General features: G+C 42.7%; 1 protein-coding gene across 3 annotated transcripts in view; it reads right to left on the bottom strand.

Moving 5' to 3' along the window:
* SRGAP3 (SLIT-ROBO Rho GTPase activating protein 3) overlaps positions 1-19,361 on the bottom strand; it is a 238,153-nt gene that overhangs the window by 120,305 nt on the left and 98,487 nt on the right. For all 3 annotated transcript variants that reach the window (XM_044451993.1, XM_044451995.1, XM_044451994.1), the window contains exon 2: positions 13,703-13,898. In XM_044451993.1, coding sequence (XP_044307928.1) covers positions 13,703-13,898 — 196 coding nt within the window. The remainder of the gene's footprint in view (positions 1-13,702; positions 13,899-19,361) is intronic.

The following is a 19,361-nucleotide window of genomic DNA, read 5'->3' as shown; positions in this document are numbered from 1 at the left end:
CATAAAACACCCAGGAAGATCACCCAGGAAACTCAGCGGCTGAGCAGTCACTGCCTATGGAAATTGCACAAGGAGGAAGAGGAGGCAGTCCACACACATATGCACTGTTCTTTTCCTCCTCCTTTCCTTTTGTCACTCTTGCCAAAAGGGCTCTCCACACACACACTAAAATTAAACAGCTCGGTCCAATTCTACCTGCTCAACTGCTGAGTGGGTTCCAATAAACCCCTCTGGGTGGAGGGTCAAAAGGGCTGGTCCAGCCCACCTCATACTGCCTCCCTCATCCCCTGACAAGCACTCGCCAGACCCTTGTGAGAAATAATTTGCCACCCTGAAAGACCCTGTCTTCTCAGAGCTGCCTCACAAGCGTAGGTGCTCTTTAAAGGAATTCCTTTTCACCACAGATATCGGACAGCTGTTCACCTGGGAGTAGGAGGCAGTGCACAGTGTCGGCTGTGGGAGGGGCTCACCCGCATGGGCCGCTCTGCGTATTCCATGTGGAACAAAAGGCTGCACATGACATCTCCCCAAACCACTGTCTTGTTGAGGAGAGAAAATTACTATGAATGAGATTAGGCCAATTCTCCGCCATTAAGCAATCACAGCAAGTCTCCAGAGCACAGTCAAGACCCACAATATACATCTCATCATCAAGTGAAGAATATTATGCACAGGCAAAGCAGTGCAGCAAGACTAGAAACTATACAACAGGGAACAATTCCACATTAGTGGGGAGAAGAACTAGGTGACTTATTAGGGTTTTTCCATCTCCCAGGCCAGTCATTCTGTCAAACCATTCAGAGGCCTCTTTTTGTTACAGGCACCACCTGCAGCGCTGCCAGTCACTGCTCTGAGTTGCAGGTGGTCACTTAAACTGTAGTACAGAGGGACCAAGGTACACAAGACATTATCTGGGCAGGATCATATCCTGGCATCATCTTCATTGTCATTTTAATCTGCCCAGTAACCAATGTTCTTTGGGTAGAATGCAAGCAGGTAAAAGACTAAAATGTCCTGCAGATAGTTAAAAATATAAAACACATTACAAATTTAAAAAACAACAAAAACACAATCCAAACAAAACAACAACACACACAAGAATTAATTTTTAAGAGTCATAAAAATCTAGAACTAGCTTTCTAAAATACCTGGGAGAGAAGAAAGGGTTTTGCCTGTAGTGTCAAGAAAGTCACAATGCAGGTACCACACAAACTTCTTTACAGTCTTCATTTCTATAAGAAAGGCAGCCTATGGCTCAGGCCTATACAGCTTATGCCCAAAGGACAAATACACCACACAGCTATACATAGTGGCGTGAAAACATACTGTTAGCCAAAGGAATGGTAAACAGAAGGAATGGGGTACATTTGTAGTTCATACTTGTGTTACAGCACACTTGCTTTGTCACTTCTAGGGTCGCCTCTAGGCCAGAGGGTACAACGAAACACTGGACTGCTCTTTTCTCTCTGCACCCATCCATATGTTCAGCTCTGGCTACATAGTCTGTGCTCCTAATAACAACTTCCTTTCCTAGAATCATTACCAAGAAATATAGGACTAACATTACAGTCCAGCATCACTGTGCAAAGAGCTAACTAGGTCTTGGGAATGCAGCTCAACCCTTGATCACCAAGCCAAGAAATCTTTACAAATGCTAGGAATCTGCAGTGTTTGTATTTCTGATGCCTAATCAGGAATCAACCAGATTTCTAACTAGACAATTAGAAATTTGGTTAGTCATCTGCATTGCTGGGCGCAAATACATACCCCAACTGTTTGCATGAGTTTGACAAAAATATCAAGGTGATACATTTCTATAACTACACTTGTGTGTCTGACGGCTTCACTGGGCTTTAAAAAATGTAATGGCAATAAATAAAAAATTTAATGGTTCAAAGGAACACTGAAAACATTATGGCTGGTGTTCCCTGTTGTCCTGTACCACTACACAAAATGCTATGAATACTTATGAACCCTTAATCACATGAGGCTCTCTAAACACTTATAAACCCTTGCAACTCTGAAATTCTGTCAAGTATCAGTTACATTCGTTTTACAGAAAATCAAAGCATGAGGAGATTCAGGAACTTGCCACTTCTTGCTATCATCTTTAGATACTTTGATTTTCAACAAGAAAGCATGTGCGGGAAAGCTGCTTACTGAATGTGGGATATCCATGGCCTTTACCAGAGCCAGATGATAGTTTAAAAAGGAGAGGTTTTTCTTTATACTTTTTGTATGTAACCCTTTTGTTTATATCCAAATCAGAACTTAATTGAAACAGACATGAAATTTGGCTGTTCTGGTCCCACTAAGCATCAAAACATATAATACTAGTTTTACCTTTTGAAAACATGTCTTTTGATAAGCCTTAGGTGCTACTTTGTCTCAAAAAGGCCAAACTTGAAAACCCAGCTCTCCAAGCAATGTAATGGTCTCTCAACATGCAAAGAAATCCATTTTAGGAATTCTGAATATAAAGTCTCGCACATATTGGGATCAATTACTAGAATTGAGAGCAAATTCTACATAAAACATTGAGTCAGTTCTTCTGAAATAACCCAACCACTCTATAACACACTAAAAAAATATAACAGCAAATATTTATAAATTATGTTTTCTTGATTTCTTGCTGGCATTTGGCCTACATCTTTTGTTTACTGTAGAAACACACATTAAATATAGTAAACAACTGTATAATTAGTGTTTAAACTCCAGTCTCCCTCTTTTAAGTAAGGTGATGAAGCAAGTGATGGCAGTGCATTACAGATGGCCATATCCAAGGTCTCAAATTCACTCAGTGAGCTCCACAGTCATGCAGGGCTAGAACCTGGATCTCCCAGGTCCCCAGTCCAACAACACCCTATACATCTTTATGTGTAATTTCATCTAATACATATATTTTGGGAAGCAAGTTTCATAATATAATGCAATTGTAAATGTAGTGTCATGGATGAATGTACTTTTGTGTGCACTTATCCTAGTACAGTATTTGTCTTTCAGTATGCACTGCAAGAATTGCGAAATTTGGAGAAATGTAGATACCTAAGATTCAGTTTGTGCAATGGTTCAAATTAAATGAAAGAAATTGACTGAAAATGATCGAGTATACTGGATGAAGACAACATCTTCAGTTACCTAGCTGCACTCCATGGCTCTTAAGTCTGATAGCACAGCTTAGTAGATCAGCCTGTGACTCTCAAAATGTATAAGGAATTGCTCAAACAAAAGATAGCTCCAGTGTGTAGCTAAGAAGCATTATTTCTTCAGTATGATTTTTCAGCTTTCCACCTGACTGTGATTTTCAAAACCATGTGGCTCAGGACAGGAATTAAAAGCACTGTTTCCATTATTGGCCAGTTAGCCAACCATTTCAACCTGAATAAGTTCTAAGCTAAGCTGTGTTACTGAGACACTCAACCATGATGACCTAGTACACATGTACATACACATGTATATTTTGTTAGCATTACTCTAACACTTTGTCTATCATATATTATTCTGAAAAAAAATCCACGGGCAAGCATTTCATGGTACCCAAAAAGCAACAGGATTATATTATTGGTAAATTAGATTTTTGTAATCAATATTTACTGACCTCATGTCCTGCACTTGACTCAATTAAAGGGGGTGCCCTGCTGAATGCAGAGCTTGGGAACTGTGGACACAAGCAAATGCCTTCCTAAAGACATAGGACACTCCAGCCAGACAACCCACAAGAGTGAGGTTACACCGGACACTCTAGAGCCTTAGGGAGAAAGGATGAAGTGCCCTCTTCCAAAACAGATTAACAAATTATAGCACCACCTGGGCATCTGTAGACCTCAACCTAAATGTCCTTACAAACCACAGTCTTTATCAGTTTGTTTTAATTCAAATCAGAAGTCAGGAATCCTTTCACTCCCCAGAGATAAACAATTGATACTATAGTTCTATTCCACCCTGAATACATCCAAAGTTGTTGCCCCTTTGTTTGAAGTTCACTAATTGTCACTGTGTCTGAAAAGGCAGCATCCCTTCAGTTGTTTACTCTTTATTTCCAGAATTATTGAAGAACTGTCCCCTGTCATACAGCTTCAAGAAATACCTGGGGTTCAATTGGCTCTCAATCTATTCCTCATGATCCTTCCAAGCTCTCTCTCTTTTTTTATCTGTTGCCAAATTTAGGTCAATTTCTGTCTCATTCTGAATTTGCTTTTCAGCCTATAGTATACCTGCTGTTATTTTCCAAGTATCCATGAAGTCTCCTTGCTCCAAAACAGGGTAAATATACAGTACTTGCTTGACATTACTTCTTCCTTTTTCCCCTAAGAGTGCTCTAAATCTGTCAGTTCTGCGCCTTCCATGGCCCACCTTTACCATCAAAACTCAAAGAAACTTTGTGATGTATAACCTCTAAAGTCTTCTCATGCAGTTTCCCTTGCAATCCCAGCATGTCTTCTGTTGCCAAGTCTGTCTGTCTGTCTGTCTGTCTTCAGTAAAGATAAGAGAAAGAGATTTTGCTGGTCTTGTACTAGAGGATTGGCACACTGAACAAACATTCATTTTATTAAAAATTATGCTAAAATAGCCTTTTATTACATTTTATATCACCAGCTGGCAGATGCAACTTGTATACAGTCACAAAAAACCCAAAATATTTATCTTTGCCTACAAACAACTATTGTACTAAACTATCTTTATCCACTACCATCACCCTTTTAGGAAGTACACTGTTTTACCTGATGTGCTTGCACCAAACCTTTGCAAATAAAACATTTCCAGATCTGAAATGAATTCATATACATATGTGAGTTCACACACATGTGGCCATTGGATACAACCGACACCCATTAAAATGCTACTTTGGAATTTGTCCAGAGTGTATAAGGAACCAGTAAATGAAAAGACGTAATCAAGAACCTGGATGAAACAAGAAATAGACCATTTATTTTCATTCCCCGGTGTTCAAGACATGCCACTTGGCTTCCTTTAAGGGGAAAAATGCAGGATATGCAGGTATTAATAACCAAATACACTCTGAATTGGTCATTTGCCAAGGACATTCCCCTAGTGCTTGACCACCTTGAGGAACAATAGGAGAAGTCGGAGAGTGATTGATCTATTAATCATCACTGGGGTAAGGAAATAATGAATGAAGTAAGAGCCCAAAATTTCAGCAGCCAGTTTTCTTTGTATCTACAGTCATGTAGTTCAGGGCTGACCTACAAATTTTTTGCAACCAGGAATGAACTACAATGTATTTATTTATTTTATTTATTTATTAAAACATTTTTATGCCGCCCCATTCGCCGAAGCCTCGGGGCGGCTTACAACAAAAAATTTAAAATAACATTTTAAAATATATACAATAAAATACAAATATACACTATAAAACAAGCCGCCCTGGCCAAATAAAATTCAATAATATTAACATTTAAAATACTGCTTAAATAAAAAGGTCTTCGCCTGGCGCCGAAAAACAAATAACGACGGCGCCAGGCGGACCTCTCTGGGGAGCGCATTCCATAACTTAGGCGCCACCGCTGAGAAAGCCCTCCTCCGAGTAACCACCCTCCTAACTTCTTCCATGGAGGGCTCCCGGAGAAGGGCCTCTCCCGCCGATCTCAGGGGGCGGCTGGGCATATAAGGATGTAAGCGCTCCTTCAGGTAACCAGGACCCAAGCCGTTTAGGGCTTTATAGGTCATAACCAACACCTTGAATTGGGCCCGGACTTCAATGGGAAGCCAGTGAAGCTGACGGAGAACTGGAGTCATGTGAACATAACGTCCAGTCCCCGTCAGCAGCCTGGCAGCTCTATTTTGGACCAATTGAAGTATCCGGACCGTCTTCAAGGGTAGCCCCACGTAGAGCACGTTGCAGAAGTCCAAACGGGAAGTCACCAACGCATGTGTCACTGTCGCAAGGCAGTCATTCTCCAGATAGGGGCGCAGCTGATGAATTAGCCGAAGCTGGAGGAAAGCACTCCTCGCCACTGCTGTTACCTGAGCTTCCAGTGAAAGCTCTGGGTCGAGGAGCACTCCCAAGCTGCGGACCTTGTCCCTAAGAGGGAGTGCAACCCCATTCAGGACAAGGTTCAATTCACCCTCTCCGAAGCCCGATCCACCAACCAACAGGACCTCCGTCTTGTCTGGATTGAGCTTCAGTTTATTGGCCCTCATCCAGCCCATTACCTCGGCCAGGCACCGGTTCAGCACAGCCACTGCCTCACCTGGATTGGTGGAAAACGAGAGGTAGAGCTGGGTATCATCAGCGTACTGATGGTTCCGCAGCCCACACCTCCTGATGACCTCTCCCAGCGGTTTCATGTATATGTTGAACAGCAAAGGGGACAAAATGGACCCCTGCGGTACTCCATGGCATAGCTGCCATGGCGCAGAGCCATAGTCCCCCAGCACCACCTTCTGGAACCGGCCATTGAGATAGGAGCGGAACCACTGCAAAGCAGTGCCTCCAACCCCCAATCCCGCAAGCCTATCCAGAAGGATACCATGGTCGATGGTATCGAAAGCTGCTGAGAGGTCCAGCAGAACCAACAGGGACGCACTCCCCCTGTCCTTCTCCCTGCACAGGTCATCATACAGGGCGACCAAGGCAGATTCAGTACCGTACCCGGGTCTGAAGCCGGACTGCAATGGGTCCAGATAATCAGTTTCATCCAAGAGTGCTTGGAGTTGTACCGCCACCACTCGTTCTAACACCTTGCCCAGAAACGGGATGTTGGCCACTGGTCTATAATTAGAGGCCATCTCTGGATCCAGTGACGCCTTCTTCAGGACCGGTCGGACTACCGCCTCCTTCAAAGGGGCCGGCACCCGACCCTCCCTCAGAGAAGCGTTAACCACTTCCAAGATCCAGGTTCCAATCCCGTGCTTGGAATCATTTATTAACCAAGACGGGCAAGGGTCCAAAAGGCAAGTGGTTGGACGTACTCGCCCAAGCACCTTGTCCACATCATCGGGCCGCAATAACTGAAATTCATCCAATAAATCTGGACCAGACGGCAGCATTGGTGTCTCCTTTGAAACCTCTGAATCAATAGTGGTGTCCAGCTCGTGACGAATCTGAGCGATTTTCTCCCTGAAATGCCTGGCAAAGTCGTCACAGCGGGTCTTTGAGGGTGGAATCAGGTCTTCCTTTGGACCTGGACGGACCAGGCCTTGCACCACTCGAAAGAGCTCCGCCGGACGGCATTGTGAGGAGGCAATGGAAGCAGAAAAGAATCTCTTTTTTGCCGCCCTCACCGCCACAGCATAGGCCCGATAGTGGGCTCGTAAGTGTGTTCGGTCAGATTCATCTCGTGATTTCCTCCACCTACGCTCTAGTCGTCTCCCAACCTGCTTCATCGCCCTCAATTCAGGAGTATACCAAGGGGAAGAGCGGGCTCTGCCCGGTGGGAGAGGACGCTTAGGAGCGATCATGTCTACAGCCCTGGTCATCTCCCCATTCCACAGTTCGACCAGAGCCTCGACAGGAGCACCCGTCTTGTCAGCCGGAAACTCCCCCAGGGCCTTCAGGAATCCTTCTGGATCCATCCGGCTCCGGGGGCGGACCCACATAATCGGGTCCGCACCCTTACAGAGGGAGAAGTCGCTCTCGAGCATAAACCTCACCAGGAAGTGGTCTGACCATGACAGGGGAGTCAAGCATAAATTACTCACCCTCAGACCACCCTCTTCCTGCCCCGTCGAGAAAACCAGGTCCAGAGTGTGTCCCCGTTCATGGGTGGGGCCGGTGACATGTTGAGACAGCCCCATGGCCGTCATGGAGGCCATGAAGTCCTGAGCTGCCCCGGTCAGACTAGCCTCGGCATGGAGATTGAAGTCCCCCAGGACCAACATCCTGGGGGTCCTCAACACCAGGTCCGAGACAGTCTCCGTCAGCTCAGGCAGGGAGACTGTTGGGCAGAAGGGTGCGCGGTACACCAACAGAATCCCCAGTCTGTCTCGGTTGCCCAACACCAAATAGAGACACTCCAGCCCTGGTCTCGAAGGGACAGGAAGTCCCGTGAGGGAGATGGAGGCTCGGTATACCAAAGCGACCCCCCCTCCCCTCCCCTCCAGCCGTGAGCAGTGCTGGACCAGATACCCGGGCGGGCACACTGGGGAGAGGGCAACATCCCCCCCCTCTCCCGCCCAGGTCTCCGTTATGCAGACCAGGTCGGCCCCCTCATCCACAATCAGGTCCTGGATGAGGGCAGATTTGTTATTGACCGACCTGGCATTAAGCAACAGCACCGTCAGGCTGGAGGGGCGACTGACAAGACTCCCTGGCACCCTCTGGCTGGGAGCAAAACCAGAAGTAGGGACAGGTGTCAGCCATCTGTCCCTCCTTCTTCTATGCGGACACGTTAAGCTCCCAACGCTGTTACGTCCCCTGCCCATAACCACCTCAATGGCGGCACCCGTGCGCTCCCCAGGAAACATAACATGTATCCAAGTCACTGGGAAAGGGGAAGGCAGAAATAGTTATGGCAAGGTCCTTCTGAAGATTATTAATGTGTAAAGCAAATAAATGGCTCAGTTTTGTTAAGCTCATTTTCCATTTTCCCTTTGAAACCATCATGTTCAATAATACATTACTGCTGTTTAAAATTGATGAACCACTTTATAAGTCTTAGCAGCAATGGCGCTTCTTCATTCTAAAGGCACGTTTAGAGGCCTCCAAAAATGGGGGAAGCCTCATGAGCTCACTCCCATCTCAGCTTTTATATGCAGAAAGGACATAGGTGGTTTTGGTTGGGTGTATGCAGCAGGTTTTATTCAGCCCATCAACTCAGGCATAAACAGCAGCACTGACTAAGGCTTAAACAGTATGCCAGAAATGAACTAAAACAAAAAATGAAGCCTGACTGCCATGAGACACTGATTTGCACCGATCTAGGAGACGTTCAGGTACAGGGCAGGGCAGGTACAAGCTGGATTCTTCTTAATGTCATGCCTATTCATAACAAATTTAAAGAAAAATGTTTATCACACTGAGACCTAAGCAATGAACTACAGTCATCTTCCATACTGCTGGCCAGTGTAATACCCCAGGAACAGCACACTGAGTTTAAATATCAGTGTTCTTCTTTTGAGGAGCCAAGCCCAATTTACATCTACACCCCTGTTAAAAGACCAGACTAAAAATAGGCAAAGCTCTGTATGTACAAGTTGCATAACAGGTATGTTTATTTTTGTACTTTATTAACCAGGTATATTTATTGCCTTCTGGATTCTGCTGGTCAACCCCCTTCCCCTAGCTGCAGTCACAAGGAACAGGAACAGCAGAGCAAGGCATGAGAAATCATGGAATCTACTCCCTCAAGCACTTTGCCTATGACTTCTGCATCACTAAAATTTGCCCCATAATCCAGGAGTACTCTCTTTCCCAGATGTAGCCATTCACTCAAAAGCTAAACTACAGTTGTTCGTGATGAGGCAGATACAAATAACATTATAATAAATGTTTTATACAACTATCAAAGCAAACACTATATATATATAACACACACTAATCAGAGAGAAGTAACGGGAATACATGCAGTGTAAAAGGCAAGCTCTCATTTATTTTTCTTAATATAAACCAGAGTTCCAGGTCTAAACAATAGTCCTAAATCTCCCCTGCCTTGCTTATATCCTGGGACTTACACTCCCACTTTCACATTATAGAAGAACCAACACCCTCCAGCTGCTTTTGCTTGGGGACTTAGTAATAATTAGGTCAACATTCACAGTATGTTCCAGGGCCTGCTCAATCCATTCACCAGATGCTACTCTCGGTTCCATCTGGCTGTCAAAATGAATGGAGCCACATGAACTGGCTTTGCTTTTCAACTACAACAACACCCACTGAGCTCATGGGTCTCATAAGGATTCTAGCCCATTAGGTTTTGGTGCTTCCTTTCATTTCTTCCTAGCCTCTCCCACCTCTACGATTAATATGATATCAGTAATCCAATTGCCTTATCTTATACACTCAGGGTTTTCCTGCTTGATAGAAACAGCAAGCACAAAACCCCCAAATAGATAACAGAGAAAGGAAACAAAGTTAGGTTATGACCATGTGCTGGATAAACTCAAACCCAGGGCACAAGTTGATAGCTCAAAGGAGCTCTTCTATGTATTTCTGCATCTGGATGGCCAGGTAGTAGCTGGGACTACCATACTTTTTATCAGATCAGCTTGTTTCCGAACTATATTTTGTCCTAGAAAAGAACGAGAATCTAGAAAGTTACTTTTTCCTGACTCAGACTCATGCTCCGACTGCTTTCAGAGTTAAAAATTTTGTGCCCTTCCTGGAGATGCCAGGAATCAAGCCTGGAACCTTCTACATGCAAAATACGTGCTGTACTACAGAGTTATGCCCCATCTCAGAAGCTGGGCACAGTCATTCATGTTGTTACTAAAGGAAAGGACCAATGGTGTGACGATCTATGTCACTGTTATACATCCTCAGCTTTAAAGCACTGAACTCCCCGGGGCCAGGTTACATGGCAAATCGCTTTCCTCAATACAGACCTGAGTAAGATTAAGGTCATCAGAGGGTGTGTTACTGGTTGTACCATAATCTGCAGGCTGCCATCTTGCAACAACCAGGAACTGATCCTTCTCCATGGTGGTGTCCATGATGTGGAATGGCTTTCTCACTAGTATCCAGAAGGTGCCAATTATAACATGTTTTAAGCACCACATAGAGACTCATTTATTTCCTGAAACTTTTTTCTGAGCAAGTCTGCTGCCCACTTTGTTAATAATTATATATTGTAGTGATTTTATTTTTAATCAATTTTATATAACGGCTTCAGCAATTATGATATGATATTTTAATTATATTTGAAAAGTTATCATTATATATTTTAAAGCTTGTAATTTGGGTGTCAACAACCTAAAGATGTTTTTAAATATAGACAGTGGTATATGAAATAGGCTTCTAAGTTGAGGCCCCATCAGTGAGGGTGTTCAAGGAAAGGATGGACAAACACATGTTGGGAATTACATGAGCGGAGCTGGCTGGAGCCAGGGGTCAGACAAGATAGCCTAAGAGACCCCTTCTGACTTGCTTTGTTTCTATGTTTTATATCAATCTAAATGGGTAGGTAGGTAGGTAGGTAGGTAGGTAGGCAGGTAGACAGACAGACAGACAGACAGACAGACAGACAGAGGTACTATTGTAGCCCAACCAACATCTGAGGTCCTGCTGCCAGTCCCCACACTGGGAGGCTGAACAGGTGAGCACAGAGGCAGGGGTGGCAATACCATGAAACATTCTCACCATAGAATTCCACCTTGCACCATTTCCCTTTTCACCACACCTATTTGTTTGTTTCCCATGGCTTTTTAGGGAAAACTGATGACTGCCGATTCTTTCCTGCCAACTCTGACTGGGGTTGATTTTTCTTTTTCTTTGTTTAATTCTTTATGATGCAGCATCAGCATGCATGGTGCTATGTTATGTTATCACTGCTGCAGCAGTGCTTTTGTTGAATTAATTGGTCATTAGTCATTAGCGCTGTTTTTATTACTGAGTGGCACTGAGGAACTCCACCTCAAGCTCACTGCCTTTGAAGTGACTTCTTTTGCCTGGGAAGGCTGATGAAGCAAAGGCTAAGAATCAGCCAGGAGAAGGAAGCTGCCGTTAGTACTATACTCTAGTCCAGTGACAAGTAACCTCTGGCCTGTGGACCAAAACTGTCCTCCCCTGCAGATTCCAGCGGGGTCCCACCCACTCCCTAAAATCCCATGCCTTCAGCAGGGAAAAGGGCCAGAGGGGTTCAGGTTACTTTGCCACTCCATCATCTTCACCCCACAGGGAAGGAGGCAGAGGCTGTACACGGTGGTGCTCTGAGCTGCTTGCCAACTCAACTTAATTTCTCCCCTATGTTCTCCCACATGTGGAATGCAGAGGAGAAATGAAACCACTCTAACGAGCCTGTCATTTAGCCAGAGAGAGTTTAACCTGGGAACAACCAGAGTGCCAGCTGGAGAAGCATGGAGCAACGCACACTCCCACTGGCGGAGTCCAACGACTGCCTTGACCAGGGTCCTGATGATATAACAGGGCAAAGCCCCACCACTGATATCACACGGGGATTCTGTCCTCAATGTCAGAAGCAGCAATCTGGCCACTGCATCAAAAGATGGTTCCCTATCCCTGCTGCAATCCAAATAAGACCAAAAGAGGGACTGAGTTGGAGCTATCACAATTCATACTATTAATTTATATACTACCTAACAGTCAAAGATCAATAGCAGCTTACATATATTTAAACTTTAAAACTATGTAACAAAAATCCAAGATACTAAAAACAGCAATTTTAAAATAATAAACTGTAAATTAAAAAGATCATATGCTGGCATAGGCCTGGTTGTACAGAAAAATCTTAACCTGAAGCGGAAAAAGTAACAATGTTGGTCATAGGTCAGACTCACTGAAGAGTTTGTTCCATAAATGGGTAGCCACCACCAAGAAGTCCCTCCCTGTTGTTACTGTCCCCTGAGCTGCCCTGAGAGGAAAGCACTTGAGTACCTGTGAAGCTTAGTGTAGTATTTAGGTAGGTTCACACCAGTTTTTATACCTCTGAGAAAAGAATGACACAAGGGCTGTGCTTCAACAAAGAACTGACAAACAAGAACAAAGGCAGATGGCAAACTCTCTGAAATAAACAAATGATCCTTCAGCTGAAGAACTACAGATAGAATATACACTGTCAACATCTTCTTGTCCTACATTTTGAGTTCATTTAGAGTTCAAATCTTCAAAAATTAAAACTGGAAGCCAAAGTGAATACCTAATAAAGAAGCCTGAAATACTAATGAAAGAGAAAGAAAGAGTTTACAGTCTTGCAGGATAATTTCTGGGTCTTGTAAAACCCAAACAGTTTTGGCAATCATCTACTGGCCACAGACTTCTAGACTGACAATGCAGAATATACATTACTTGCATTAAATACCATGCTCGCTTTATAAAATATTTAGGCCCAATAGCTAAACCTCTACTGATGGAATTAATTGAATACAACCTTATTTAAATATGCCTCACCAATTTATGCAAGCTGTACCTGTCAAAAATGCCTAATTTTCTCAAGCTCTGCAGTTGAGAATAGTACTACCAACAGTATAAGCTGGTCTTTAAGAGCTATGCTAGAAAAGGGGTTAACAGAGCAACTACGATGTTTAATGAATGAATGGCTCAACTAAATTATTTTTACTTCTCTTTGCTGTCTGTTTGAACATTCATCATTAGTCTTCCTTACCCCAGGGATATCAAACTTGAGACCTACAGGCCAAATCCAGCCCGTGGCATTCCTATCCAGCCTTCTGAAGGTCCTTGACCATGCTTTTTTGACCATGACCATTTGACCCTTTCCTCTGACTCCCCTCCCTGACCTAACCATTGATCATTTTGCAGTTTCCCAGCTCTTACTCGATTTTTTCATATTTGAAAAGAGTGAATCTCCCAAATCTTCATTACTGCCTATAAAATACACAGGAATATTTGTATCTTTGGCCCTTCCCCTTTTGTCCTACCTGCCATTAAAATATGGCTACCAAGCATTTCTCTGAACTGAGTAATGCCTTTAGGCAAAAAGAGACTTGACATCCCTGCTTCACTCTGTCCCCCAATCCAGATGATTGAAAGGACTCATGATTTTGAGATCAAAGCCAAGGTATTCAGGCTGGAATGCCCCCTTTTCAGAATTAAGAAAAAAAATCTTACTTGAACTGATGGTGTTCCCTGGAACTGCGAATCTTGGAAGAAAATCTTTCTGCTAGTTTTTCCAGATTTCTGGAATACTCCAGTTCAATCTCAGCCTTTCTGCGGAAGAACTCCTGGAGATCTTGCAGAAGTTGCAACCGGGACTCAGACTGTTGTTCTAGACATTTGAATTGTTCTACCAATTGAGTACGAATTTCTGGATGCACAAAACAGAGAACAAAACAGCACTGTAAACCAAATGGAATAATTACATATGAAAATTGACTGCACACATTAACTCCCACATTAGCAGCATCTTGAGTATGCCCAGATGGGCACAAATTAACAGGATATATCAACAGGACATATCATGACTTCACATAAATACATAAATACATCAACAGATTGACTTTAAACATTAGTGGCTTGGGAGGCAGTAGAATCCTCTTATCTCTGCTCTTCCAGGGAGGAAGCATTGAGACCAAAGCTGGAGTGTGTACAGCTGAATCATTTTAGGTACCTTAAAGAGCTGGAACAAGTATTTTTGGAGCATAGGGACTACCTATATATCCAATTATTATTAACATATTTGCCATTCTTTTTTGTGTCCTATCCTAACTAAAAATCCTACATAAACACCCTTTCTGGAATTGCGTTTCACTAAAATCAAGAAACTACCACCAAGTATGTACATTTAAGACCAAGGAAGTTAAAGCTATATCCAGTATTTGCAATTTATTCACTGTAGCCTGCTCTGAGTCCTTGTAATACATTGAGTTACAAAATAAAGAAATAGCAAACCTACAGCCATGCCATCTGTGGTTACAGATGTCTCTGCAGTGGTATCTAAAATATTTAACAGTTACTACTATGTGGCAACTGCTGGCGAATACTAACAGTAAGCAATGCTAGATTTTAGAATGCGGAATCTTGGAAGTGATTCCAATAATGAGACATTCCTAGCTTCATTTATTTCCCCATTATGTTGACAGGATTATTTGGATGGGATAAATAAAGTATCAACAAACTGTACTAATGTGAATATAAATAGAAACAAATGGAGGTCTCAATTCAGCTAATGAGCACACAGATTTAAAGTGCATTTCAGGTGTGAACTCTTACAAGACTGTGAAGGGATCAACTTAATGCTAACATGCACACTCAAAATAGCACTTACTGCACCTTTAGTACAAGAATGGTAGGTATGGATGAGATGAATTACTGGAATAAGCTACACAAACCCAAGTTGCCTTTCCTGCGATATCAAAACACTTTGATGTACATGAACACTTGCAAAATAAACTGTGGCATGAGATGCTGTGCCCAACATCAGATTCACAGTCTCAGTTCTTTCAAAAGGAAAGAATGAACTAGAAGAAATCTAATACTACTGTTTGCGAGCATATCAAGCATTGAAGGGGAAAGATAGATCAAGAGATATAAATGTGACAATGACAAGGCCAAGAGAAAGTGAATATACAATACCACACTGTGTGCTTATGGCCTGGTCTTATCCTTTATCCTAGACCATGGGCTGGCACGTTTGGGACTAAGCCAAATTAAGGGAGTGGGGGACAAAAAGCTGCCATGCAAAGCAGTTTGTGGCTGCACTTCATACACATAACTCAAACCGTACACCTGTGCACTTTTTTTTTCCTTTGCCTTGCTGCTTGGCACTGCATTCCATAACATTTAGAAGCCAACACAGAATAGCTGACATTCCTGGGAACTAAATAGGACTAATGCAAACGAATGTTATGTTTGAGAGATATCTCAAACTCCAACACAATTTTATTTGGAGTGAAGGGTTTTTAAAACCCTAAGAATGACAGAAACAAAACAAAACAAAACATAGCACAGTTATCTCTAAAATACCACATTGAGTTGTTTTTGGCACTACTGCCTTCATCATTGACAATTCTATATAACTTTGTTGTTACATGCCATCAAGTCATACCTGACTTAAAAGGTAAAGGTTTCCCCTTGATGTGAAGTCCAGTCATGCCTGACTCTAGGGGGCGGTGCCCATCTCCGTTTCCTAGCCGAGGGAGCCAGTGTTCCTCCGCAGACAGTCTCCGTGGTCATGGGGTCGGCATGACTAAACACCGAAGTGCACGGAACGCTGTTACCTGCTCACCGAAGTGGTACCTTTATCTACTTGCATTTGCATGCTTTTGAACTGCAAGGTTGGCAGGAGCTGGGACAGAGCAACGGGAACTCACCCCCTTGTGCAGATTCGAACCGGCGACCTTTCGATCAACCAGCCCAGCAGCACAGCAGTTTAAACCACTGCGCCACCTGCATCCCTTATACCTGACTTAGGGAGACATTATAAATGAATGCCTCCAAACTGTCCTGTCTATCACAGCCCTGCTCATCCCTTGTAATTTCAAGGCCGGGGCTTCCTTTAGTGAATTGATCCATCTGAAAGTTGGTCTTCCTCTTCTTTTTCTGTCTTCAACTTGCCCTAGCATGTTTGCCTTCTCCAGTGATTCCTGCGCCTCATGATGTGTCTCACAGCTTCAATATTATCATTTTCATTTCCAAAGAAAGTTCTGGCTTGATTTGAACTAAGGCCCACTTTGGTTATTTTTCTGGGGGTCCACCATTAGGGTTAGCTCCCCTCCACCAGCATTGTTGGATGCATTAATTTTCTTCCTGCCCTGCTTCCACACCCATACACAGTGATCAGTATAGATGATCTTGGCCTTGATCTGCAAGGAAACGTCCTTCCACTTTTCTAGTTCCTTCACTGCTGCTCTTCCATGTCTTAATCTTCATCTAATTTCTTATCTGTAGTCTCCCTCTGAATTGATGACTCAGTCAAGGTATATAAAATGTTTCATAATTTCAATTTCATTATTGCTGACATTAAAGTGGTATAATTCTTCTGTACTCCTGATTTTTGTTTTCTTAATGTTCAGCTGCAGTCCTGCTTCTGCATTCTCTTCTTTCACTGTCATCAAAAGTCTTTTCAATCCATTGCTGTTTTTGGCCAGTAATATGGTATCAACTGCATATCTTCAATTACTGATGTATGTTCTATCAATTTCACTCTTTCTGGTTCTGAACCTAATCCAGTTTTTCTTATGATATGTTCTGCATACAAATTGAACAGCTAAGGAGATACGTAAAGTACACCCTTTTGATGTCTTTGCCTATAGGATATTATTCTCTTTCTCCACACTCTATCCCCGTAGCCGCTTCTTGTTCATGTACAGGTTACTTATCAAGATTATCAAATATTCTTTCAGGGTGATCTCTCTCAGGACCATTCATAGCTTCTTGAGATGCAAGCAAATGCTTTGCCGTAGTCTATCACAACTTACATGGAATGAATTCTGACAGTTTGGAAACTTTGGTAAGACTTCCCTAGAACAGTCTTCCCCAGGTTCCAGATGCTTGGGACTACAACTCCTACCATTCCTAGGCCATGATCATGCTGGCTGGGGGTGACAGAAGTTGAAGTCTAAACATCGGGAAAACATCCTGTTGGTAAAGACAGTTCTAGAGAGTAATAAGACAACAGAGACCGTCTTTAGCAGTGACAGAGGAAATGGGTATACTTGATCAGGGTTTAGGGTTCGACAGAAACCTGATCTACTCACTTTACTTTTCACTACTGTTCATTAGTTCATTATTGTGTTGTACATTATTGTGTGCTGAGGCTTCGGCAAGGGGCGGCATAGAAATGTAATAATAATAATAATAATAATAATAATAATAATAATAATAATAAGAAGAAGAAGAAGAAGAAGCCGCCGCCGCCGCCGCCGCCGCCGCCAATTTTTGCCTGCGAATGCAACTTTTGCCTTGGCAGAATTTGGAACTGCGGCAATGTTCTTTTGAAACTGCATATTCCAACTCCAAGGTCTTCACTCATAGTGAGAGAGCTGTGAGGAAATTCTCTTTCTTCTCAACTCTTAACAAGTAACTCTGCTTCTGCAATCAACATCATAGCCCTGTCTGTGCTTCCTTAGAACATTAAAGCCCGAGGATGCTGGATAACAACATGGCAGAGCTGTCTTACATTTTTAAACCATCAACTCTATCCTACAAAACAAGGAAAACTACACTGGGATACTTGGTGTAACCCACACTTTTTCAGTCACAGCCCCACTTCCTACAATATATATGTATCATAATAATTAGCTTTAGTGTGGGTTGTCAGGGTAATATTAATGTTTATAACATCAGAACCCCCTAAAAAAACCAAAGACCTGCTTTGGAAAGATCATGAACTCCTGTCTTTGCTGCTGTCTTTGTTTTCTGTTAGCTCATTTCTTTGTTTGTTTGTACACACTTCTGCCCAAACTCAGATACATTTAACTCCTGCCTTGCTTTCTTTTCTTTTCTTTTTTCTTAGGAAGCTGCAATTACTTCATAAATGGGGAAGATCTCTAATAGGCGTCTATGACTTTATTCACTGGCTGAAAACACTAAAAAGGAGTAGCGATTTCTCAAAAAAATGAATGGGCAGATTAATGAGCATACATTCTGCCTCATATCATGGGTTCCATGAGGCCTAGGAATTATCTTTTTAATGAAACCTTAGAATCTGGAGATTATGGCTCATCCAGAAGCCAACTGCAGGCCCCCACTACAAATGACCATGGACTGCTGCCTTGCAATTACAAATTCAGCAGCACTGGGGAGACGCACTGCATGAGGCCCATGGTCAATATATTCCCCACCTCTGCCCTAGATCTTCTAAGAATAGGACAACACACTATGGTCGTGTCACATTTTAAATAAATAAAATTCAGTTATTGGGGCTCAAATGTACCTAGAAATGGAAGACATTCAATCTAATATTTCTGAAACTCTGGTTTGTCTAGGCATGTTGAGAAATACCATTTCAATTATGGAAAAACAAGAGAAGGTCTGATAAATGTGAACAGGCTGAAACAGAAGATTTTTCCCTTCACCCCAATATTTTGCTGTTTCTTCAGAATGAAAGTCATGCAGGCTGCATACCCTTTGCTGGCTCTAGTTGTATCCCAGATAGGTCTGATCTCAGGATGTAAAGTACTGGTACAGCACTTCATGTCATCAGCACCCACAGAAGCAGCAGTTTGCCAAAGGTGTTAAAAGGAGCTGAGGAATTATATAAACAGGCTACATCACATTTTTCCAAGTCACAAAGTCTTTTTGCAAGTATATATATATAGTCAGAGGACCATTCCCAAGCTTAAAAGAGTTGAGACTGAACACAATATGATTTTCACTTTGTTTGCACTTTGCTCTGTGCCACTCTCTCTCTAATACTTTTTGAACCAGCAATGCTTCAAAATTGCAAACCGACTACACAAACTCAAAGGCATTTTTTTCATGGGACATACTGAGATAAATTTGTTCTTTCCCATGCTGATATTTATCAGGATCTAGCTGCATTCAGTAATGTCTGTCATTTTAATATGCCCTCTTTAGCAAATCAAGCTATCTTACATGATATATCGCCTTGTATAACTAGAGAAAAGAATTGTTTCCTTTTGACGTTTATCTCTTGCTGGGAAAGACCAACAGCTTCCCACCTACCCGCGCCCAACTCCCCCTTCTAAGCCTCTTACATAATGTAACAGAAGCTGCAAATCTCTGAACATGAATTGATTCTTGCAAGCCAAACTATCAGATCCAGGAAAGAAAGAAAAAAAGCTTAGCTTCTATAAACAACTGGCCT

This window comes from Varanus komodoensis, unplaced genomic scaffold (assembly GCF_004798865.1).
Source record: "Varanus komodoensis strain SLA01 unplaced genomic scaffold, ASM479886v1 scaffold6_4, whole genome shotgun sequence".
Classification (NCBI taxonomy): domain Eukaryota; kingdom Metazoa; phylum Chordata; class Lepidosauria; order Squamata; family Varanidae; genus Varanus; species Varanus komodoensis.
Note: the sequence above shows the minus strand (reverse complement) of the source record. Positions and strands in the feature narration are given on the sequence as shown.